The 25,681-nt window shown below is 39.6% G+C and overlaps 2 protein-coding genes across 2 annotated transcripts; both read left to right on the forward strand.

Moving 5' to 3' along the window:
• The first annotated feature begins 1,470 nt into the window (after positions 1-1,470).
• Positions 1,471-8,850, forward strand: LOC308705799 (vitelline membrane outer layer protein 1-like). The gene is made up of 5 exons (XM_081391001.1): positions 1,471-1,859; positions 3,527-3,657; positions 3,813-3,926; positions 8,037-8,218; positions 8,320-8,850. The coding sequence occupies exons 1-4, from the start codon at positions 1,635-1,637 to the stop codon at positions 8,215-8,217; spliced, it is 651 nt and encodes a 216-aa protein (XP_081247127.1). The 5' UTR covers positions 1,471-1,634; the 3' UTR covers position 8,218; positions 8,320-8,850.
• A 1,606-nt stretch (positions 8,851-10,456) lies between these two features.
• Positions 10,457-14,765, forward strand: LOC308705788 (vitelline membrane outer layer protein 1-like). Its single transcript, XM_081390984.1, has 4 exons — positions 10,457-10,755; positions 11,766-11,902; positions 13,203-13,316; positions 14,228-14,765. The coding sequence occupies exons 1-4, from the start codon at positions 10,555-10,557 to the stop codon at positions 14,409-14,411; spliced, it is 636 nt and encodes a 211-aa protein (XP_081247110.1). The 5' UTR covers positions 10,457-10,554; the 3' UTR covers positions 14,412-14,765.
• The last annotated feature ends 10,916 nt before the right edge of the window (positions 14,766-25,681 follow it).

A 25,681-nucleotide genomic window follows, 5' to 3' on the forward strand; every position in this document is an offset into this window, starting at 1 on the left:
ACAATCTGTATTATAAAAAGTGCCATATAAATAAAAGTGACTTTGAACAAGAACATACCACAGAGAAGTCTTCTGACAGAATTGTGCTCTTTGAATACCGCCATAAATAATGGCAGTATGGAGCTGTAATTGTATTTTTTTTTTTTTTTTTTTTTCATTCTACTATTGTCTGGTTTGTTGATTACTGTGTGTTAGTCATGTACTGACTGCAGCAGGCCAGACTAGACATACTTTACCTAACCTGAGGATAATAAATAACAAGGTTAAAGGTGTTAAGATCAAAGTACTCACTGCAAAACAAGGATTAAAAAAAAAAGTACAACTATCAAGCAAAGCTGTTACTGGACACAGGGCACATGCTTTTACTGGAAATCTGATCAGTGTTTGTCTAAAGTCTGTTTATGCAGGGGTGGATCTAGAAAATAATTTATAGGACTATAAATGAGGACATGGGGACTATGGTAACACCAAAAGTTTTTGTGGCTTTGTAAAAAAAAATTACAAAAAGAATACATAACAAAATATCAATATCCAGGGCACCAAATCAAGACAATTTTGAGGGCAACAACAGTAACAGATTCTAACGTCTAATGTCTCTGTAACTTAAAAATCTGAATGTGAAATTACAGTATATTCCAGGTTAATAATTGCACTACTTCCACAGTAATTTCACAGTAGGATTTTCTTGTATTTAACTGCACTTTATTGTACAGAAATGTATTGTAAAATCTACAGTATTTTACAGGCAATTTAAATGACTGTACACAAACAATATCATATTGTATTTCTACAGTGCATTTGTACCGTGAATGTACCCAGCATTCAATGCAGCATGAAAAGGTTATGCTGTAGCCTAGAGTTTTTACAGTTTGGTTTTATGTGCACTGCTGAACTTATTTTTGCTTAACTTTTAGCAGTTTGTGTTGTTGGTTTATTTTGTTATGTCTGAATTGTTTTTAATTATCATTATTATTTGCTGAGTGTCACCATTGTTGTGTTTTGTAGTGTTGATGTATTGAAGTCTGTGCATCATTAAATGATGATGATGCTTTTAAGAAAAAGTCTTCTATGCCTATTTATTTCTTCATGCAATTTATATATGACTTCAGAATTCAAGTTGTGTGAAAATCCCATTTATGACACGCAAATTCCTCTTGGATGAGAACCTTGGGTGAAACGGGGGTGAGTGAATGATGTGAGATATAATTTTTAGCTGATCTTTTCCTTTAACAATTGCTACTTTGCAAACATGATATTTACTACTGGAAAGATGTTGGTGGCATTTTTAACGTTGGTCTAATATTCTCTGTGTTGTGGTGCACGGCATGCTTAATATTTCTCAACTCTTTAAAATGACCAAATCAAGCATTTTATAGGCATTTTGCCACGTAAAACACTTGATAAGAAATTAATGGTTAAATAGCTAAACATACTGTGTGTTCATAGGTTAGGTCATTGACGTGCATATGCACAGCATCTCTTGCTGCTGATTGGCTGGCCTGGAATATTGAAAAACCATATAAATGTGTTGTTTTGCTCAATAACGGCTCAATGCTCAGAAACCTGGGGTCAGTTTTTGTTGTAGAAACCATCAGAATTAATTTCATCAGTATTTTCAGATCAGTGCTGTAGCAATGCATCACTTCTTTTCCATTGCGTTTTCACTGCTAGCCATTATTGGGCAGCATGTGAGCGTTCAGTCCGCTGTAAAACGTTCTGTAGACTTCTGCATTCCAGATGGCAAAAGCGAAATAACGTGCCTCCAGACTTTGACAGTGTCGAATGGAATGGAGTGGGGGTGGTGGACGTCTACGGAGATGTGTCCATTTGGAACGTATGCCGCAGGGTTTCGTCTGAGGGTAAGTTGCCGTAATGTGGGGGTTTCTTTGGGGTTAAACATGTGAACTGGTGACTGAGAGTTGATAGCTGGGAACTACACCTGCTTATTCTGCTTAATAGCCTACTAAAGATGAATGTTACTATGAGTTGGCCTACTAGAGTTAACTCTAAAAAGTTGCCTGTGGCTTTCTTTCTGTCACGCTCAGGGTGGATGATGAAGGAGGCAAACAGGTGGATGCTAATAAATCCAAAGGTTTCATTTCCAAAAAGCGAAATACAAAAAGCAGGCACGACACAGTGAGCTGATGCTCAAACATTGACCAACCATAGACTGGTGAAAGACAGGAACTTAAAGGAGACATATCATGCTTTTAAATTGTTCCTTTTTACATATAAATCATACATTTGTAGTCTATATAAAGCGGAACTGCAATGCTTGGGTCTGAATTCCTCATTATTATAGCTCCACAGGCCCCTTTTCTACCCCTTTTCTGAGGTGATTCTGAAAGCAACTCGTTTTGGTGCGGTCTCTTTAAATGCAACTGAGACACTTCATACCCCGCCCCCTCTCCAGGTTGCAGAGGTTCAACTCCACCCCGTTCGGCCATTTTTGTAGTCTGATAGCAGAGATAGGATTATCTAGCGGCACAGAAACTTTTTATTCACACGTTATTAACAAAATATCAACAACGGAAGACTTGTCCAGCCAGCCTTAGATGTTCGAGCCAGAGTTGGAGCCGGAGCGAAATGAAAATGAAGACGACGAACCTGCAGAACAACGTCTTCATATGGATGTATCGCAATGGTGTGTTACTGTATTTATACATAAAACTTTGGTCTTCCGACCTTTTACCACCGTGTCGATTTATTTTGATTAATATGTGCGAGGGAGAGAGAGCAAGACAGCGTCTAGTTTGGAGACGGTGATGTTTTGTTTACACTTTCGCCGGGCTCTGAGAGAGAGTGCGAGCGCGCGCGCGACCGAGTCTCTCTCTCTGCTCGTTCTTTCAGTTAAACATGCGCACTGTCATAAGCGCGGCAGTTCATCTACATTAGACGGTGTAATGAAGCGTGTGGGTTACTACATCCAACAACCGATCATTTTAACTTACCCTCTCCGAGTCTCGTAACTTCTGCATCCTTTAGCTTGGACTACAAAATTGCAGCGAGAAATAATAATGGCGGATCGCTCGAAGTGTTGGGCCGGAAGTCAATGTCCTTATTTGGCAGTTCCGCTGCAAATACTGTGACGTGATAGTTCAAAAAACGTCATAGAAAACAGAAAAATCTGAACAGGTTGAAAAATATGACCAAAACAGAATATAAAGATATCAACGAAGCACCTGAAGAGAATAATTTAATCTTTTCTGTACTTCTAAACACTCCAAATATACAACAAAATGCATTTAAGGGCTAAAAAAGTGCATTTAGCATGATATGTCCCCTTTAAATACACAGAAGATAATGACTACGAACAGGTGATAGAAATCAAGATGATAGACTAATTAACAACACACAGATGATTGAACTGAACTAAACTAATGAAGATGAAGACAGAACTCAAATGAAGACCGTGACGATGAAACTAATGTAAAGTCCATGAAAACCAACAGAAAATCTCAGAAAACCTGACACTTTCAAATAGAAGCTTGTCATTTTGTTGTTGTTTTTTTGTCATTTTTTTAAGGTGGAACGACATTCGGCTGGTTTCTGGGCTGATAACACAGCGCTCAATGGGATTGTTCTTCACTGTATCAATCGAACAATCTCACAGCGCCCACATGAGGATTATTCCCTCATTCAGTCAGGTACAGGAAGGTAATGGGCTCTGATTCAGAGCAGTAAAACTAACTATAGGCAGTTCGGGGTTATTAGGAATTCTCATATAAGGGTTAGGAGTAGCTTCTCCGTAAGCTAGACAAATGATTTTCTAAAAAATTATAGATTTGATCAATAAAACTGTTTTTCCTCAGCTGGGGTTACTGGACAAATAGCGAATGGTGTTCTTCTGGATACTTGACAGCTTTCCAGCTGAAAGTCGAATCTTCCCAAGGAATTGAAGATGATACGGCTGTGAACAACATCAGGTGAGCGTGTGGTGGTAAAGGTCAGATTGATTTTTGGCTGTTTAACCCTCTACGCAATATTATATCAAAGAGGGGAAAACAAAAATTGAATGTGATGTTTTTCCTGCTTTAAATGGATTACTTGCACAACTACTTCCGTGTTCTACTTATATCGGGAGTTTCTGGTTAGAGCGTTCAGCGCACCGACATACATGAGAATGCAGATTATCACTATGTTTCATAGCTGCCACTTGATTAAAACAATGACTAATGATCTCTGTATTAATTATTTTGAGCCTGCATAAATGTTCCTATAAATATATTTTCTTTCAGACTGTGCATTCTGAATAATATATTCACCCACTAACCTGCAGCAATCCAATGCTCGTCTTCATATTAACAGTGTTTTTCTCTTACTGATAATTTCATACCTATTGAGTTTACATTTTTAAATGAATTTGACTTATAAAAAGGATTGCTTGTGTGTGTTGGTGCTTTATGAATGCATGCATGCATGCTTGCGAGGTGCCTGTAACAATGTTAAATAAGGCTAGGCTATTTAACTCATCTTAAACAGTAATGCACACAGCATAGAGGAGAATGACAGTCAACTACTTTTAATATTAATTAAGCATGTTGGGGATAAATATGTAAATAGTAAAAAGGTTGACATTGGAAAATGACAAAGAAGGATTCAAATATGTTGGCCTAATCCAAATAAATACATTTTCGTGGATTGTACTAATGTTATTCATCTGTTCTCACAGACCTCAGCGTCGCGGTCACTAGTTTAGACGAGCGCTGTAACACATTCTCACCCCAAAACGTCACATACTGACGGGTCTTCTTGACCATACGGCAACATACGACGAAAAGGGTACCCCTTTAACGTCCATGTGTGACGATTCGGGTTATGGGTAGGTTTAGGTATGCGTTAGGGTACCGCTAGGAGGCGCTGCTGGTGCGCTTATGTCTGCGTGTCATATTGACGTTATAGAGGTACCCTTTTCGTCGTATGTTGACGTATGGTCAAGACCCGTCAGTATATGACACCCTGTGGTGAAATAATGGTGTATTTATAACAGCCGCAGTTTGGAAAATTCTGAACACAGTAAACATCAGAATATCCCCTCTCCTGTCAATAAATACATTTATTACAGACACTCATTTTAGGTGGCGTTTTTTTTTTCAACTCAATGACCACAGTAGCCTACATTGAAAGTAAACATAACCGGAAATAAGTGAGATGTACTATTTCCAAACGGAAGTGCGTCACGAAGCTCAGTGCAAGTAGTTTTCTCGTGAGCTTGGCTTGCTTATAACGTTCATCTGGGAACGCAATGTGCGCCATTCATTACATTTGTAAGGTAAATCATTTATAAACTTTCACCAACACAGTAGAATACATCAGTAAGTTTACATCCTCACTTTGACTTTGCATATTTTATTTCCACATGTTTTTGTTCAAGAAATTACAGTGACTGAAGCATTTACCATACAGAAGTGTCCAAATATTAAAGATTAAGTGGACATTTGGATTAAATATTGTTTAGCCAATTAATATTGAACAAGGATTTGATCTGCTGTAAAGTGTAACAATCACTAAGCTATTGGCACCCTCTGCAGGTATTAGTTATAACACACAATGTACAGTACATAAGATAATTGTCTATATCAGTGGTTCCCAAAGTGGGGGTCGCGACCCGGGACCCCGGCGTAGGGGTCGCGAGATGATTTCTATAAAAAAAGTGGAAAAAATATATAGGCCCTATATATTTTTGTTGCAATTAATTTAACCCTTTCGCACCGTATCACACCGGGTAGATTTTCTGTTTGGCGAGTAAATCTCAAAAGGTTATCCGCCACATTGGCGGGTGAATGTTCATACCAAAATATGAAATTTGCAGCGCGCACGCGCTCTTCTGCCTCTAAGAACGAGCAGAGAGAGGGAGAGAGAGCCCCGGCCGCGCGCGCGCACTCACTATACAGAGCGGCCAGGCGTCAAGCTTCCCCGTACTTTTTGACAAGCGTCCTTGACAGGATGGCCAGAGCTTCTTTGCAGCTCAAGTCGGCGGCGGTGTGTACATGCAGTTAATGCTCTATCTGTTGACGGCGCTGAGGAAAAAGCTCCCGCCACTGGAAGAAGCGGTCGCCGCCCATGTGTGTCCTCCTGCGCATCAAAGCCGTGCAGAACGTCTTCAGCACTCGCAGGACTCTGCCGCTGGCCAGGCTGCTTCTGCTTTACACACCATATGGCCGTTCTTTTCTCGAGAAAAGGAGTTTTCCCATAGCGTCAGCGACGTCACAGAACGTGACTATTTTCGGGATTCTGATTGGCTAACGTGGGCTTGCGCTTCTCGTTACACTGCCACCTACATGTTTGGCATGCTCTTGACAGCATATACACAGGTTCGTGTGCACGATGTTATTTTTGAAAACGAAGAGGGGTGAAATTAGCCTGACTACGTCAGACTTCTTACTTCCGCTCAATTTCATTTCGCTTCTGTACTCAGTCTGAGACAGCGTAATAGCTTTCTGTTTTCCTCCGGCCTGAAAACAGCCAGGCCAATCAACGAACAGAGGGCGGGCTGAGAGCCGTGACGTAGACACTGATTGTACCGTGGATGCGTAGATTTTTACTTCACATAATCTGCAAAAGTCGTTCACAGCCATGTTCACTCCGGTATTTCGCTCGATGGTTTTGTTTTCGCATCATACATGTGTTTACAGTGGAAGTTAGATGCGGCTGAGCATGTGCATAACACACGCCATAACCAAACGTTATGTGATTGGCTTACGGGTAACCAATTATTTTAAACTTCAGACAAGCGCCCCCCGCGAGAGAGAAAACACTTCTCTATTATGCCATTCCAGACTCTGTCTACGAAGCAAAGCGAAGTAGCAGAGTTTGGTATTACCAGGCTAGGGTGAAATGTCCGTAATGAAAATAGCCATCCACGTGTAAACGTAGCCTCAGGTAACAAAACTGACAAAAAAGTAGCCTATTTCACCCCAATGATAGTAATATTTCATATATTCATCACATTTTGATCAATATATATATATATATATATATATATATATATATATATATATATATATTATTATACATTTAAAATTTTGCTCTGGACATTTTTTTATGTTTGTATTCAACATAATAGCCCTACCTTATTATCTCAATTAAAAGTACTGAAATGAATGTATATGTGACAAAAAAAGGCTGTTTATTATTTTGGCCGGTAAAAAAATTATGCTTGGCTGGTGGATTTTTTCATCTACCAGTCCCTGTGGCAGGTGAGCCAAAAATTTAATTTCGGACCTTGGGGTGGGGGAGGTGCGGGGTCGCGGGGCAGCAGCGCATTTATCATGGGGGTCGCGGGCTAAAAAGTTTGGGAACCCCTGGTCTATATTATGTATTTTAAGTGTTCTATAAAACCATAATTACTTGCTTTTGATACTGTATTTGAACCAAATATTATTGCCTCATTGTTATTGTGTATATTGTTATGTATTAAGTAATTTTAAAGGGTATTGTTTGCTTAGATCTATTTTTTACTCAATTCATTTTTAAAATAATCGTCCAATTACTTGATTACCAAAATAGTCGTTAGTGACAGCTGTGGGATTACAAATAAGAACCTGTTTAAGATCTGCTGATCCTACGTCTTACATAACATCACATGGAAAACTAAGGTGAACTACACTGTATTGGGCATTCAAGATGAACATGAGCACCTTATAGTTCCCATTGAAGGGTTTTTGTCAGTCTTTGATCTTCCAACTGAGAGTCAAACTATGTGTGAATGATTACATTAGTCTTAGTTCTTGCAACCATGTGATGTTTATACAATTTTGGGGGTACCATTGGGGGTAATAGCCTCTATTGTCTTTAGATGATTTGATTAAGTGGTCATCTCTAAGGCTGTTTGAAAGGTAAACACCTTTAAGGACTGCCCACTGAATGCCTATAAGATACCATGTAAAGCTCCTTTAGTCAGACTTGATGACCTCAGCTACCGACAGCTCGTGTTCTCAGTAAAGAATCCTGCTGAAGATACAACCGAGTCTCCTGGTCCTCACGTCTGAGTTTCCTACACAGCCCTAATATTGTCTTTTCTGAATTTTCTTCAGATTCAAATGCAGTAAAGGTTCTGTACTGCAAGGTGAAGGTGGACGCCGGGGCGATTGGGGCAGCTGGAGCTCATCCTGTGGGGGAACAGGAATCTGCGGCATCAAGACCCGGATAGAACCGTCACAGGGAATGGGAGACGACACCGCTCTCAATGACGTGGTTATGTATTGCTGTGATTAAGGTGATGTGATCAATCAAAAACTCAGGGCAGGGCAGGGCAGCTTTATAACAATGTTTGTTTGTTGGAAGTGCTGACTGAGCTGAGTTTGTTTTTTCTTTCAGGTGTAAGAGGATGACCACAAGAACAGCGAGAAGATCAAAATAATTGATCACCATGAGCTATTATTCCTGCTTTAGATGGAGACTCCTGATCTGGCACCTATTACCAGCATTAAAGAAGCATCTTGTCATTTCATGTTCTTTAGTACAACACTTTACATCAGATGTTTCATTTTATTAGTGCATTTGGTAGATGCTTTTATACAAGTGACTTACATTGCATTCAAAGTAATCGACGACTCAGTTTATGCTTTTGCTGGGCGTCAAATCCAAGAAAAGCATACTCTACTGTTTGAGCTACAGGTATACATGAATACTACATTAAACTGTACAACTGTCAACTCTGTTACCTTACCTTAAATTCGAACAAAAATATTCATCATGACAGGACACGAATGCAAAAATGTATGTTTATGGTTGAGCCTGACATCCCTGTCTAGAAATAAGCATCATCTTTGAAGGACAGAAATATGTCCTTATATTAAATTTTTCCATTCCTCACTAACCTGATTAAAATCATTTACATTTAAATGTACATTTGCTTCTCATTCATTTGTTCATGTAGTTTCTCCACATACAGTATGGATCTGACTAATCAAAGAAATAATAAATAGGCCAACTCGATCAAAAATAGGCCTGTCACAAATGATTATTTTGGTAATCTGTCGATCATTTTGACGATTAATCAAGCAATCGGAAAATTTCAAAAACTTTTAGCCTGTTATGTTCAAACCGGATTCAGACACTAGGCGCGTTTCCAGATTTGCGCAAAACTTTTGCGGGTTTTTTTTTTTTTTTTTTTTTTCCTAAATGTTGACCAAAACGGCGTTTCCATTAACCTATGTTATGCGACTAAAACTTCATTTTTTCCTCTTGCGATAAGTAAAATCATTCCAAAAACATGGCAACGGACGTTGGTAGGTTTATGTACTATATCCCAGCCACTCCACTAGCCACTATATTAATATATTAATGAAAGGAGATTTATGTGTGTTTTCAAAGCATTAATGGTAAGGAACGGCCCTTATTATACTTGTGAGCGGCACATATGAGGAGTTTCTGGGTGTTTCTCCCTCAGATCTGCTTTCGAGGTCTTGATTGTGGCATTTATTTGAGGTTAAGAATCAATTATTCCTGTAAATCTTTTATCTTTTATAAATTTTATAAAGAACTCTGTCTTGTATTCTGTCCAAACACACCGCGGAATTAACGTCAGGTGAATGTAAATGTGCAAAAACTGTTTCCATTGCAGTTTTGCGATATATAATTTTTTTTCGAATTGCCTGAAAAACCACCTAATGCGAGCGTAAAAACTTTTTTGCGATAAATGGAATTTTTAGAGAAATTGACGTGTTTCCATTGGGCGTATTTTCAATTCGCAATTTCAATTTGTGCAATTTGTAGGGTAATGGAAACGCAGCTAGTGATGGAGAGACTCAAGAAGAAGTGACGACATGTAGAAGCAACAGGACATTTCTGAATGGTTAGTTGAAGAATTTATGAAGCTTATGTGTAGTTATCTTCTAGTCATTGATTAGCATATTCTGTCATGATAATCTATAAATCGTGTTCTGGGGGCGGGTTTATGTAAATTTTAGGGTTGGTGATGTCACTAACCCAGGAGGAATGTTGTGTAGTCTCTACCAGCCGTTTGTTGTAGTCCTTAAAAAGTGATTTCTTTAAAAGCAAATATCTTCCTTTGCTTTGAACTTTGAGCGTTGTAACTTTGCAGATGTTGTTTACGCTCAAACAGCAACATTACACGCTAACTAAAGTTAGAAAAGTCAAATCATAATTAACCACCCCTTTAATAAATTGACACCCATAAAACATAATCTGCCTTCTCATGTTTGTATGTGCGCTGAACGCTTTTACCTGAAAACCATTTTAAATTAACTAAGCTTTTATAGATATTTGTTGTCTCAGCGTTATTTGACCTGATCTTCTCATTGTTTACATGCACTTACTGGAATAATGAGTTCAGTATTCCTGCTCCACAAATAGTCTGGCATACTATTGATAAGATCTAATGTCTTGAGCCATGGATCAGTTTATATTATGACTGTATTTACATTGATAACGTTTAGGAGAGATGTTCTATTTGCTTTGCAGGTTGGACTTGGATCAAGTCAATGTCCCACAGTGAGCTTCACAGAGGAACCAACACACACGCACACACACACACACACACACATCTGCTCTGGGCTCCAGCAGAAGACATCAGGACGGCCCTCAAACATGTCCAGAATTCTTCCCCTGACGTTGATTTCTCTGCTGGCTGTTTTCGGGCCGTACGTGAGCACAGAGAGACGCTTCGAGCGCTCCGCTAGCAGACCCGTCGGATCAGTGCTGAGGGTCCATAACGGGATGAGATGGGGCACGTGGGGGCAGAAGGAAATATGTCCGACTGGAATGTACGTCGCAGGGTTTAGTCTTAAGGTCAGTAACTATCACCACTATGTGAAGTTAAGTGCATGGTTAAAACTTTGTGCTGGTAAAACAAAACAGACTCTATTTACTTTCCTCAATCCCTGAATGATTATTGCGGTTATAAGTGATTATTATGATGTTATCAAAATGAATTTTTCTTTTGGCTGATGCAATCTTATCTAGGTCATGCAGACTACTGGTTAATGTTAATGTTAACCAATACTAAATGCCAAAGTTGCCTTTCTTGACTAAAGATGTTACACTGCAAAAAATTAAAAAAAAATCTTCTTCAGTATTTTTCTTCAGATCTTCGTCAAGATGCATTTACTAGAGACGCAAGATGTTAACTCTTGTTTTCTGAAAAAAGTATCAAAATTAAGTGAGAAAAAAACATCTGCCAATGGGGTCAGAAAAATATCTTAATTCAAAGGAAAAATAGATTATTTTTCACACTGGCAGATTTTAGTTCTTGATATTAAGCTTAATTTTAATTTAATTTAGCCTAATTAAAAAAGTTAATTTTAATAATGTTTTCTTATTTTCTTCAGTCATTTTGCTTCTCCATTAAATGCATCTTGAATTACGAATATTTAGATAATTCTTTTGCCGTGTATACAATATGCATTTTGTATTATGCCCTGACTTTTAATTAAGTTCTCGTGTTCAACGGCTGTTCAACTGCATTTTGTGATACGACCAAAATGCGTAATTGACACACAAACACTGTAAGCGCAAAATGATTTACTCACTTCAACTGACAACTATTATACTGTACGTATAGCCAACTATACCCGCATACATATATTATAAATATAGCAAATCATTTATAATGACACCATATGTAAAATATTCTATCGCCCAGCTCTAAACCAATGTTAATTTAGTATCTTAAATATAGTATTTATTAATATTTAAAGTCTTTATATTTTCGTTTACATGTAGTGTATTTTAGTCAGTTTAATTAGTTTCTGTTTTAGTTTAAGTTAATAACACTGCTCTAAACTGGTGTTTTTCTGAAGGTGGCAGGTATGTGGGAATCTCTGCTGGTCGGTGATAACACAGCGCTCAATGGGATTCGCCTTCACTGCATCGACCCGTCCAAAAGCTCATCAGGCCCGTACGAGGACTACGCCACAGTTCAATCCGACGTAGGAAGGTGACGTGTTTGAACTGGACGTAATACAGAGAAGCTGTCCCAAAACCTAACGAGCTGCCTATATAGAGAGTATTGGCGGCCATGTTGCTGCCAATGTGGATCGCTTCAAATCCGTCACTTCTAATGTTTTGTTCATCATGATAATCGTCAAAATTGAACACACATTTCATGAACTTTGAAGCCTAAATACAGTCGGCACAAGTAAAAAGCTTAATAATACTTGAATCACATACTTCAATGTCACCACCATTAAGCTTCCACCTTAAAGGTAGGGTAGGCAATTTCTGAGAGGCTAGCAATAGCAAATTAGCAACTGTCAGGAGACGAGAGATGGCGTTAAATTACCTCATGTTCAAAGCACATAGCATTTAAGGGAGTTGAAATTAATCGTTGCATCGTGATGTGGACGTGGCCGATTCTACATCACTGCAGTAATAGACCATAATCGATCATAGCCTATTGACATTTCTCTGACGTTATTCGCCACATTTTCGCACTAGCATAAAAAGGAGTGTGTGAATGTGCGTGCGTGTGAGGCTGCATGCGTGCATGTACGTGCGAGTGCGAGTGTGTGCATGCGAGTGTGTTCGAGGCTGCATGCATGCATGTACGTTCGAGTGTGTGTGTGTGTGCAAGGCTACATGCGTGTGTGTACATGTAATGTCTGAGTGTGTGTGTGCGCGACTCAACGCGAGTCAAGTGCAAGTGTGTGTGTTTGCGAGGCTGCATGGGTGCATGTGTGAGTGATCGAGTCAAGTGCGAGTGTGTGTGCATCCGAGTGTGTGAGCGTTATTGTAGCTTAAGTACACTTGACAGTTTCATGCGCTTTTAGTACATTGATGAAAATGTAGGCATGTGCAGTAATATTGAAAAGTGAGGATGCAATGATATGATATGATATGATAATCGTAATCGAATTGAATCGTGAGACCAGTGACAATTCACAGCCCTAATAACATTACAATAATAATGAACGTAAACAACTTACAGACCTCTAGTTCTACAGCGTTAATAGTGTTGACATAAAAATGCATTAGTCTGAGGAAGTGAACCGCTCCAGGGAGAACATCATGGGTTGCCATCTCGTAATTACGGTAGTTATGGCGTGGCAGCATAAGCTCATTGTTTTGGTTCAGGAGGAACTGTAAAAGTTAACTGTAAATAACTCCCTTTGCCTACTTTTTCATTCTCAAACAGCAACATTACACACAGCTGAACATGGAAATAAGCGTAGGACCCCCTATAATCTCACAGATAACTGGTTAAATCATTAATGTTCTTTATCACATTCTTTCCTCAGCTGGGGTAAATGGTCAGATATAAAATGGTGCTCGAAAGGATTCCTGACGTCTTTTCAGCTGAGAGTGGAACCCTATCAAGGGACCTGGGACGACACGGCCGCAAACAATATCAGGTGATGATTTTATTTTCATTTAAAACTTATTTTGAAATCATAACAGCATTCCATAACAAGCTGCATAAACATGTCCCTGCATGAGGCTCATCTGACACAGATATCAAGTGACCAAGAGCTATTTAACAACAAACTACACTACAAGTAGCCTAAATAAAGGGTCCAAAAGGTTGTTTTTTTTCATAGCAATTCAGAAGTACCATTACGGGTTCTCAAAAGAACTTTCTGCCTACAGTTTTTTCCTCCACTATAAATAACCTTCTCTGCAATGGAAAGCTTCCAATGATATTCAAAGGTTTTTCATGGAACCATGGATACCAATAAAGAACCTTTATTATTAAAGTCCCCCTGTGGTGAAAAACAAGCTTTTAACGTTGTTTATGTGTCTATGTGGTGTTTTTAATATGCTTTAAGACAAACCATGTGTAAATTCATAAGTCGACAGCATTGCTGAGTATTTCCTCCTTAAAACTGCAGTGAACCAAAGACAGTCTCAAAAACACGCTTTGAAATCGCTGGTGTTTCTGACGTCACAAACTACCTTGTAACCAATCAGATCAACGTGTGATCGTCAACCAGTGGATCTCTGAGCTGAGTGAGTGGAGGCGGGGCTCATTTGCATATTCATAGAACCGCATATACTATATGAAGCAAGGGTGTCGAGTAACATTCCAGATATTTTAAGGCATGAAGAAATTTTTTTTTCAAGGAAAAAACGTTTAAATATGTCATTTTGATTAAATATGAGTTTTAAGGGATACAATTATTGATTACAGGGGGACTTTAATAGTGGACTGGACAGTTGTCTCAAAGGACAGTTCTGGTTGTCATTCTCAAAACTTAACAAGCGTAAACAGAACAGCATCTGTCCAAACAGGACTGACACTGTAGTCTTGCTGAATTTTCACCAGGTTCAACTGCAGTGGAAATGCAGAACTACTGCAGGGATCTGGGATGTCGTGGGGCACTTGGGGCGACTGGAGCGAGACGTGTGGAGGAAAAGGAATCTGTGGCATCGAGACGATGGTGGAGCAACCGCAGGGAGTCGGAGACGACACGGCCCTCAATGACGTGCGCATGTTCTGCTGTGATTGAACTGAATGCTTGTTTCAGGAAAAAATATTTGGTGGAATTTTTAAATATATGATCAGTAAACCATATCTTCAAGTAGTGCTTAACTGGGCAGAATGAATTGAGCAGATTTTTTGTAATGATAATTATGATTTTTTCCCCCCTTCACATTTAATGGACGACAATGAGAACATTAGCAACATCCAATATTAATAGATCTTGAAAATACTGAAGAGTTTCCTCACGTTTGTGACTACTAGTCATCAGTCTAGGAAATAGCCTATATTTCTATGAAGTTACTACATGTGATTCTGTGAAAGCCTTACATAATGTTGTATTAATATGCAAATAAAACACAAACAAACAGATCCAACTCTGAAATTACAGTTTATTATTGAGTCAACAAGAATTTACAAACAATGCGAAATCTATGTTAATTACAATGTTCTTTTACAGAACTCGGCATAATAGATAGCGGTTTTGCCCCTTGGATGCGCGCGCATCCGGTATTGTTTGTATACAAGAAACCTGTGTATTGTATGTCTAAATATACGGCACGACTTTTGCATATTTTCTTTAAAACTTTTTGTTCAATGCCATAAGGCCGAGAGGAACATAAGTGTTGTTATTTTGTGTTCAGAAAAAAAGAACGAAGGTCATCCACGGCTTTAGACAAGAGCAACACAGGGTGAGTAAAACAATTAGCCTACTGATTTTTTTTTTTTTTTTTTTTTTTTGAGTAACCTTATACTGAAACCTATGGAAGTCTGCTATTTCTGTTACATAAGAAAAATTATACTTTGGTAAATTGTAATTATGACATACATCTACAGCGTAATTATAAAACAAAAAGTCGAAATTATGACTTAAAAGGTCATTATGGCATAGAAAGTAAAATTCTTTAGTTTTATCTCATTATTTGGTCTCATAATTGACTTAGTATGTCATAATTTCTATTTTTCGTTTCATAATTTGGACATAAAAAGTCAAAGTTGACTTAATATGCCATAGCTATATGAATAATACGCCATAATTTCGAATTTTTGTCACAATTTTGACTTTTTCTTGTGATAATTATTACTTAGTATGTCATAATTAAGATTTACCAATGCACAGTTTGGTGGAAATGGGCTTTCATTGAACCCAGAACATTACTTTAAGAACTGACCCATGGAGAAACACTCAATATACAGTGCTTCATTCACATTTTTAACGTCCTCCGAGTCTCCCTCTCTTAAGTCCTGTTTGACCTTTCCTGCAGGATTTGTTGTGTAACTCAGTGACCTTACGTGAAGTGGGATGCTCTGCTTTTTCGAGTCGCACTGATATCATTTCCTCCTTCATTGTTGGCAGGTTTTGACTTCTCCGTTGTGTTTTTTCCACATGTCTTTGGCATTTCTCAATTCGCCAGCAGCAGCCGTTTCATTCAGTGTGAATAAAGTAAGACAGGATCGATCGGAGAGCCTCTGTGTGGGGTTTTAATCTTTATTATGAATGAAAATCTCGCCATAATTTAGCTGGTGCTTATTACATGCTCTGAAAGAAACTTTAAAGTCCCCCTGTAGTCAATCATTTTATCCCTTAAAACTCATCTTTGATCACCAAAATGACATATTTAGACCTTTTTTCCTTGAAAAAAATGTTTTATCTCTTAAAATATCTTGAATGTAACTCGACACCCTTGCCTCATTTAGTATGCGCGGTTCTATGAATATGCAAATGAGCCCCACCTCTACTCACTCAGCTCAGAGATCCACTGGTTGACGATCACACGTTGATCTGATTGGTTACAAGGTAGTTTGTGACGTCAGAAACACCAGCGATTTCAAAGCGTGTTTTTGAGACTGTCTTTGGTTCACTGCAGTTTTAAGGAGGAAATACTCAGCAATGGTGTCGACTTATGAATTTACACATGGTTTGCAGTGGCGGCTGGTGAAAAATAAGGCAGGGCAGTGCCATATTAAGTCAGTTTCAATAGTTTGGTAACCATGGGAGTCAGGTCTTTTAGCGTTGTGGCTACCAGGTTTTGGAATTCTCTTCCTCGGGACATCCGTCAAGCATCCACCCTTCTCTCCTTCGAAAACACATTTTTCTCTGAATATTACTCTTCAGCTCGCAGTCTGTAAATTCTACCTGGTTATTGATGTTATTTGCTTGAATCACTCTTTGTTTGTATCTTTAACCAAATTTTGCAAGTGACCTCTGTATATTACTTTCTGCCCTTGGTATGTGTATTGTGCATTGATGTTTATTTTGTTCTATTCCTTAACCCAGTGGTTCTCAAACTTTAGAGTGTTATTCCCCCGGTATTTTAACACCACTGCGTTTCTAGTGACGTCATTTTCATGTAATTTTTGGACGTCCAAATTTGGTCCATTGAAAGGGTTGTTTTGTCACGCCAGGCGACGTCTTTTTTCGACGTCTTCCGCACGTCTAATGTTGACGTCCGTCCACAAAAGTTTGTTTGTGGGAAGAAGGAAGGAGACGGGGTCGGCTTGCAGTGGATTGTGTGTTTTATTAGATACGTCTTTTTCAAACAATAATCGCGCTCAGTGCGCTCAAACAAAACAGTGGCTTCTCCTACACACTGAGCGCGATTATTGAGCGCACTGAGCGCAATTATTGTGTGTTTTATTAGATACGTCTTTTTCAAACAATAATCGCGCTCAGTGCGCTCAAACAAAACAGTGGCTTCTCCTACACACTGAGCGCGATTATTGAGCGCACTGAGCGCAATTATTGTGTGTTTTATTAGATACGTCTTTTTCAAACAATAATCGCGCTCAGTGCGCTCAAACAAAACAGTGGCTTCTCCTACACACACACACACACACACACACACACACACACACACACACGTTCTTGCTTTACCTGGGAATCGAACTCGTGATCTTATGTTCCAAGCGCCAACGCTCTGTTTGAGCTACAGCATCAGACGTTTGTACGCGTCTCAGTCTAAACATGTTGAACAATGATTATTAAATCAAACAACAAAATTGTTGAAAATGTGTTCACACCAAACACGAAGAGCGTCTGATGTAAAGACGCGTTTACACGCATCTGGAGGCCATGCGGCGCGAATGTGCCGAATTGAGCGTTGAGGCTAAAAATAGGTTCGGCGCTTATCGCGGTTTGGAAAGAAACTGCATCTTGCAGTAGGCTACATTTTAAATATAACGATTTGGAAACGTGGATGGAGCAGTGAATAGGTTCAGTACACAGCAAAATGACATGACAAACTTGCGTTTTGGAAAAGAGCTCTTCATTTGTAAATTAAAAAAATATAATCATGTAAATTTCCTGCACCTGTCATAGACGTCCAAATGACGTCCAAAAAAATTACCCAGTTCAAAGGTCCAATGTTGAACGTAAATATGACGTCCAAGTTGGGTCATGGTTGGATGTCCAAATAGTGGACATAGTTTGAATGTCGAATAGATGTCCAGAATTGGTCATGGACCGACGGACCCAATGCAGTCACAGCTTTTTCAGTAAGGGACAATATTTGCCCCCTTAAATCAATTTTTCCAGTGCATTTTTTTACCTTTACAAATACCTTTATAAAATAAATAATGCTTTAAATAAAAAAAAAATAATTTAAATAGAGAAATATGCAATGATGGTAAAAACGTAAAATGCAAAAACGATCCTTTTAAATATTATTACATTATTACATTTTACATATTACATTTGCCAATAGGTGGAGGCAAGTCATGGTCTTTTGAATGAACCATTGAATCATTGACTCTCACGATTCGTTCAAAGCCGCTGATTCGTTCACAATCATTGCTGTGGCTTTCGTTGGAGCTTTTATTTTGTTAGAAATACTGACAATACTGTGTTGAAAATGAACATCACTTAATATTAATACCTTTCGTTTGTTGAACTGTTGTATAAAATCAATGTCACGTTTGCAATCGTGTGGATATATAATGTGATCAACATTATACACAGGAATTCACACAGGGTATGTTTTTGTATCGAAGAGAGACTGAATCTTAAATTGATCTCTATGCACAGTCTGTGTCTTTATGTATTCTTCATGCTAGTAAGTGCTAAATCCCCAAATTTACATTGGTACATCGAGAACGGCAGTACAGTGCGATTTGCCAAGGCAGCATGATCTGCACGCAATCTTTATGCACGAAGCTTGTGTGAATGCAGTCATTTTTGACTGCAAAAGATAAGGTAATTTGGGGGCCCTAGCGCCCTCTATTGGCCAGCCGCCCCTGATGGTTTGTCTTAAAGGTGCTCTAAGCCAGTGTTTCCCAAACATTTTTTCTGGGGACCCACATTTTAAAGTCGATAAATCCTTGTGACCCAATAAACATTTGGCCCATATAGTTCATATATCACGAAGAGAATTTATGCATTAACAAAATGACCATTTTTAAGGTCAGTTAAAGGTGGTATCAGCGATTTCAGGCCCAAACATAAATGATCACATTCATCTAATATTTCGCTAGCTGCACGCCCCATAAGCATGCTGTCAAAAAAACACGTCTCTCTAGGTAGCCTAGGCTCTGAGATCTGCACACAAAAACAGTTGGTATCAACATCACTCAAAACCAAAATAAATAGTGTTCCAACCAATCATCGACAGGGGCGGGTGTTGTGAGGTTTTGCGCTCGTGCACGGCTGCCTATGACGGCTGCACGCGAAAACCTCACAACACCCTCCCCGGTCGGTGATTGGTTGGAACACTATTTGTTTGGGTTTTGAGTGTTTGGCTAAAACGGTGAAAACAACTGTTTTTGTGTGCAGATCTCAGAGCCTAGGCTACCTAGAGAGACGCGGTTTTTTGACAGCATGCTTATGGGGCGTTTAGCTAGCGAAATATTAGATGAATGTGATCATTTATGTTTGGGCCTGAAATCGCTGATACCACCTTTAAGCTTCCACTTAAAGGAGAACTCCGGTCAATTTTTACATTGAGCTCATTTTTTTGTACATTTGGAGTGCTGTCAATACAGAGAACAACGACAAAAATCGGTTATTCTATTTTTAAAATTTGCACCCTGTTGACTTCAATGGGGCAATGTTTAAACCTGCTTTTAGCCTCTTAACATCCTTGATGTGTCATTACAAGTGCACAGCTAATGTGAGTGATTCCTTCAGAGTGAACACGAGTGGATCTGACTGCAGTAGATGTGAAAGATATGAATAAAAATGATGATTCTCTGTATTGACAGCACTCCAAATGTACAATAAAATGAGCTCAATGTTAAAATTGACCGGAGTTCTCCTTTAACTATTTAAAAGAGATACAGATATTTGACAAAGCACAATTTTTTTTTATTTACCTGTTGTTGACAATAAGTAAAATGCAGAGGTGAAATGAGAAAGGAAGAGTTGACAGGGCATCTCATTGTTTTCATATTCTCATCATTACAGTGTACACAATTTATACTTAATGAGACAAAGTCCCAAGGCGTCATATACTGACGCTTTTGACATTTCGTCCACATGCAACGCACATGGCACCCTTTAGCGTCAATATGAGACGCAGATAGATATGGGCCAAAAGGCGCCTCCTAGCGGTCTAACCCTACCCCTACCCCAGACCTAAACCTACCCATAACCTGTGCGTCTCATATTGACGCTAAAGGGTGCCATCATGTGCGTTGCATGTGGACGAAATGTCAAAAGCGTCAGTATATGACACCCTAGGATGAGAACGCGTTTATAGCACACAGAAAAATAATGCTCATCTTGGCGACCCATACAAAATCTCCCGCGACCCCGCCTTTGGGAATGACTGCTCTAAGCGATGTTGGGTGACATTACTTCTTGTTGACGTTCAAAGTATTGTCAAACAAAACTGAGGCTAGCTCAAGATAATTGCAACTTTTTTATCATCTTTGGCTGATGTGGATATATCATGTCATTATACAGTGTTTCCAACAAAATCTAGCATTTTTATTTTAGGTATCTGGGAGACATATGGAACAAATGTGACACAAAATGTCATAATTATGAGATAAAAACTGGAAATGACAAATGTCATTGACATTTTGTAAATTTCAACTTTGTGTCAAATTCGACCTTGTACATCATAGTTTGGACTTTTTATGTCATAATTTATTTACAAAGGCATGATTTTTTTTTTTTTTTTTTTGTGATGGCTTCTATAGATACATTTGCATAACATACATTTACATTTCATTTTTTATCCAAAGCAACTTACAGTATAAGTAACAAGTACTGTAGTTTATCATAACAGCCACCATATTTGCAGTCTCAAGTACTCTATAAAAAGTGGTAATCTGGTACCTTAAAGGAAAACTCCGACTTTTTGGGACTTTAGCTTATTCACAGTATCCCCCAGAGTTAGATAAGTCCATACATACCTTTTTCATTTCTGTGCGTTCTATATAACTATATTCTCACTAGGCGTAGGAGCACAGCTAAATCAACAACAGGGCATCTCGTGTGCTGTGCTAATCACTCCGCCCAAGTAGCCACTCCGCCCAAGTAGCTGTGCTCCTACGCCTAGTGAGAATATAGTTCCCAGTATTTATACGATTAAAAATGGTCTCTGTCTCATATAGCCTTGTTATTTGTACACGCTGTGACTATACAGATCACAACATGTAAATAGGAAAATGTTTGCATTATTTTGTCACTTATTGGGATTAGTATGCTACCATTATCCATTTACATCCAGTCTTTGTGCTAAGCTAGGCTAGCGGTGGGTGCGTCAAATAACACTTACAGAACGCACAGAAATGAAAAGGGTATGTATGGACTTATCTAACTCTGGGGGATACTGTGAATAAGCTAAAGTCCCAAAAAGTCGGAGTGTTCCTTTAAAGAGCTAATTTTACCCAATTTAGCTCCTGAAATTAGTTTTGTTAGTATAAATTGACCTGTTTGGGTTCATACAGTGGTTAAATAATATTCAAGATGTAATTTTTAGGTTACTATTAATGTCAGTGTATAAGTATAATCAGAAGTAGGATTCAGAAAAGAGTTATTATAAAAACACATAATAATAAGTACAAAATAAAATACAAAACATGCCTTTCAGAAAGTCTTTTTAATTGTATTTTATTATAAATCCACAGGAAAAAGGTGTCATTTATATACAAAACTAAAATTATTTGTGCAGTCTGAATATAGAAATCTAACAGCTGGACAGATGCAGAAGACAATAAACAGTCTGTGTTCATCGATCAAAGTTTTATAGTTTATACACTGATGAAGGCAAGATCTGCATCATTTAACACCTCAAAGGCTGAAAAGACACAAAATGCATTTAAAGCACATTACATTCCCACTGAAGCTCAAAGATTCAGTCTCAGCTCGGACACAGACACTATCATTTGAACTCGGGATCAAAAATGAAATTTCACTGTGTGATTTTTCCATTGATGTCCAAGTGAATCAAATTCATCAAGTGCAATTTTTTCATGTTTGGCACATCTGTGTCATGACAAAGAAATCATAAAACTCAAATAAAATGGCTCAGAGATTTAAACAAGTGACCATCTCAAAAAACAGTGCGTTAAACGTGCAGCTTTAGAATTACATTTAATATGGTGTATTTTAGTGGTTTAACACACACACCCCCTCCCACTGACAGAGACAGACGCCATCTGTGTCAAACCCCACTCACTAAAAGATAAACACGTCCTCTGTGTCAAACCCCACTCACTAAAAGATAAACACGTCCTCTGTGTCAAACCCCACTCACTAAAAGATAAACACCTCCTCTGTGTCAAACCCCGCCCACTAACACACTCACCCTGTCAAACCCCACCCACTGACAGAGACAGACGCCATCTGTGTCAAACCCCACTCACTAAAAGACACACACGCCCTCTGTGTCAAACCCCGCCCACTAAAAGATACACACACCCTCTCTGTGATAAACCTCACCCACTAAAAGATACACACACCCTCTGTGATAAACCCTGCCCACTAAAAGATACACACACCCTCTCTGTGATCAACCCAAGCGGGAAGGAAGTCGACCGGAAGTTGAAGCCGGCCGTGTGACACTATCTTGTAGTAGAACTTCACTTGCGTTAGCATCCCACTGACTCCCATTCATTTTGGCTTCACTTTGACAGCGAATAACTTTACATCTGAGGCGTTTGAAGACTCCATTTGTCCATTATTTATTTCTAAAGAAACACGACAATGTATAAAATGCTCCATTACCTTGTAGCTTATGTTATGGCCCCGTAGAAGCAGTTTTTGTAAAAGTAGGCTAACGATTGCGTCATAACCACTCGACTCTCTGTCGCACAGTAGAGAGATTACCGTATGGACAGGAGGAGAAGCTTGCGGACAATCGCGGGGACGTGGAGGCAAAATGACAAAATAATTAATCAGAATACTTAGCAAAAGTTTCTCCTGCTCCAGCTCATGGACAGCTCCTACTCACACTCTCCGTCTCTGCAAGATTCGGAAGGGAATGATTCAGATTTCTACGTCGTCAAGCTCTGTCTGAGTCTTCGCGTCAGGAACGGAAGTCCTAAATAATCGCTAAAAATGGGCTTCACTTGTCTCAATTGAGTTCCAATGAGATGGCTCTGTCCAAACCTCACCCACTAAGAGATACACACACCCTCTCTGTGATAATCCCCACCCACTAAAAGATACACACGCCTTCTCTGTGATAAACCCCGCCCACTAAAAGATACACACACCCTCTCTGTGATAAACCCCACCCACTAAAAGATACACACGCCCTTGTCTGTGATAAACCCCGCCCACTAAAAGATACACAAACCCTCTCTGTGATAAACCCCACCCACTAAAAGATACACACGCCCTTCTCTGTGATAAACCCCGCCCACTAAAAGATACACACACCCTCTCTGTGATAAACCCCACCCACTAAAAGATACACACGCCCTTCTCTGTGATAAACCCCGCCCAGTAAAAGATACACACACTCTTTCTGTGATAAACCTCACCCACTAAAAGATACACACACCCTCTGTGATAAACCCCGCCCACTAAAAGATACACACACCCTCTGTGATAAACCCCGCCCACTAAAAGATACATACACTCGCTCTGTCAAACAGCAGTGCATGCTGGTTAGAAATTTTGTCCAACCTGAGACAGTACCGACGCCACGTCGAGTCAAATTAAGTAGATAAATCTTAAATTTAGGCCTAAATGTGTTTGTGCTCCACAGCTCACATAGTGACACACAAAAGTACAGAGCGAGAGGAGTGATCCTCCAAAAATCACTTACAGCAGCTTCAGTGTTGCTCAGTGTTTAAATATGTAACTAAACAGATGATGAATGACCCTGAAGTGTGTGTGTGTGTGTGTGTGTGTGTGTGTGTGTGTGTGTGTGTGTGTGTGTGTGTGTGTGTGTGTGTGCAGAGACACTCTTCAGTTGTTCTTCAAGATGCCGGTTTCCTAATGGCTTCAGTCCTGAGTGTTACGTCCCCAGAGTTCTGGGTTCGTTTTATAGTCATTTTGTTCTGGTATTGCTTGTGGTTTGTGTGTTTGTGTTTTTCTACCAGGTAAGATGGCTTCTGTGACTGTTCCGGCAGCTGATTGGTGGCTCATCGGCTGATTGGGACTTGGAACTCCGCCCACTCATCAGTGGCTGCAGCTGGCTGGGCTCTTTAAAAAGCTCAGTTTTGGATTAGTTCTCTCTCTCTGTTCCTGCTTTTGGTTTGGTTTGTACCCTGTGTGTGTTTGGTTTTCTGACATTTTTGCTTGAAATATTTGAGAATAGTTCAATTGTTTTTGTGTGTTAGTAAACCTAACTTGTGTTTCATCTTTTTTGGAACTTGTAGTAGCAGGACGGAGCACTTGTTTGTTTGTGAATTTTTATAATTTGTATTAATTATTTTTTTTTCCTCTGTTGTTTATAGGGAGTTGGGGAGTAGATTTAGAGCTACCCCGGGGTATACATACATCACCCATAGGTATACTTCTTTGTCTAGAAACACCAGCTAGACCTGGGCGGACCACCAGCTGTAATTTTGTTTAGGGCGCCTTGATCGTGTGCCAGATAGAAATTGTAATTTTATTTATTTTATTTTATTTTTGGGGATTAGTATAGGTTAGGGGTGGGGTCCTTTTTGTTTATTTCTTTGTTTTGGTTCGTCCAGCCCTCCCCTTTTCCCAGGAAATTCTTATTGTTTATCATTGTTAATTATTTACAATATTACCGTGGTTAAATAAAAGCTTTGTTTTTATACGGTATTTGGTGTTTGTGTCCTTTTCTCGCGCCGCGACTCCGTACCTCCTTTGCTGGTATCGGTGGGCCTGAGCAGTGGGTTGTCAGGCTCCCCTCCTTTTGGGGGAGCTAGAATGTAACAATTGGGGGCTCGTCCGGGATGCTTGGCGCCCTGCTGCTCAGACCACCCTTTACTCGGTGATTGGGGTGTGGTGTTGGGGTGTGAGTAAGGACTAGTAGTGTTTGCATAGTAGTTGTTGTTCTGTCCTGTAGTTTGTTAGTATTTGTAGTTTGTGGTGTTCGTTGAGTACTGAATAGTGCAGGATTGTACTGGATGAGGTGTGAGCATGGCGGCTACTTCAGATGTGGCAGGCTTTATTGCGGAGCCCTCATTGGGTTCATTGGTTAACCTGCGTAAGGTTGATTTGTTAGCGTTAGCGGACTACTACAATATTACAGTTGATAGACAGGCTCGTAAAGCAAATTTAGTAATGGTGATCAAAAGCCATTTATTGAGTCTGTCAAGGGCAGGAGTTATGGCTGTGGAGGACGTGGAAACAGAGGATGAGGGGGAGGACGAGGGCGCCGTAGAGAATCTCTCGCCTGCACGGTCGAAGGGCGCTGTGGGAGGTGGGGAAGCTCCGGTGCCTCGAACTCTGCCAAAGTACGACCCGTTGTCTCCTGTGTCCCCCGAGTCTGTAGAGGTCGCTCGGTTGAAGCTGAAAACGGCCCGTCTGGAAGCAGACCTAAAAGATAGGGAAGACAAAAGGAGGTATGAGATAGAAATTAGAAAAATAGAGGCAGACAAGGAAGCTCGAATTCACATTCGGCGAATGGAGCTTGAGGCTGGGGGGTCTTCTCACCCAGTTGGCAAGTCAGGTCATTTTGATGTGGGGAGGAACATTGCGGTGGTTCCCCCATTCCGTGAGTCTGAGGTAGATTCATACTTTTCTGCTTTTGAGCGGGTAGCTACTGCCCTACAGTGGCCAAAAGAGGTCTGGCCTCTACTCCTCCAGTGTAAGCTAACTGGGAAGGCCCAGGAGGTTGTGGCCTCTCTCTCTATAGAGGACAGTTTACATTATGATGTGGTTAAAGCTACCGTGCTGCGTGCCTATGAGCTAGTGCCAGAGGCTTATAG

Source organism: Scardinius erythrophthalmus (assembly GCF_964197995.2).
Source record: "Scardinius erythrophthalmus genome assembly, chromosome: 17".
NCBI lineage: Eukaryota > Metazoa > Chordata > Actinopteri > Cypriniformes > Leuciscidae > Scardinius > Scardinius erythrophthalmus.

Bases quoted from the DNA above. Each gene is read 5' to 3' on its own strand.
- LOC308705788 (XM_081390984.1), top strand. From the start codon at position 10,555: ATGTCCAGAATTCTTCCCCTGACGTTGATTTCTCTGCTGGCTGTTTTC. The intron at 10,756-11,765 runs GTCAGTAACTAT...GTTTTTCTGAAG, and splicing joins TCGCAGGGTTTAGTCTTAAG to GTGGCAGGTATGTGGGAATC. The intron at 13,317-14,227 runs GTGATGATTTTA...AATTTTCACCAG, and splicing joins ACGGCCGCAAACAATATCAG to GTTCAACTGCAGTGGAAATG.
- LOC308705799 (XM_081391001.1), top strand. From the start codon at position 1,635: ATGCATCACTTCTTTTCCATTGCGTTTTCACTGCTAGCCATTATTGGG. The intron at 1,860-3,526 runs GTAAGTTGCCGT...CATTTTTTTAAG, and splicing joins CCGCAGGGTTTCGTCTGAGG to GTGGAACGACATTCGGCTGG. The intron at 3,658-3,812 runs GTAATGGGCTCT...GTTTTTCCTCAG, and splicing joins ATTCAGTCAGGTACAGGAAG to CTGGGGTTACTGGACAAATA.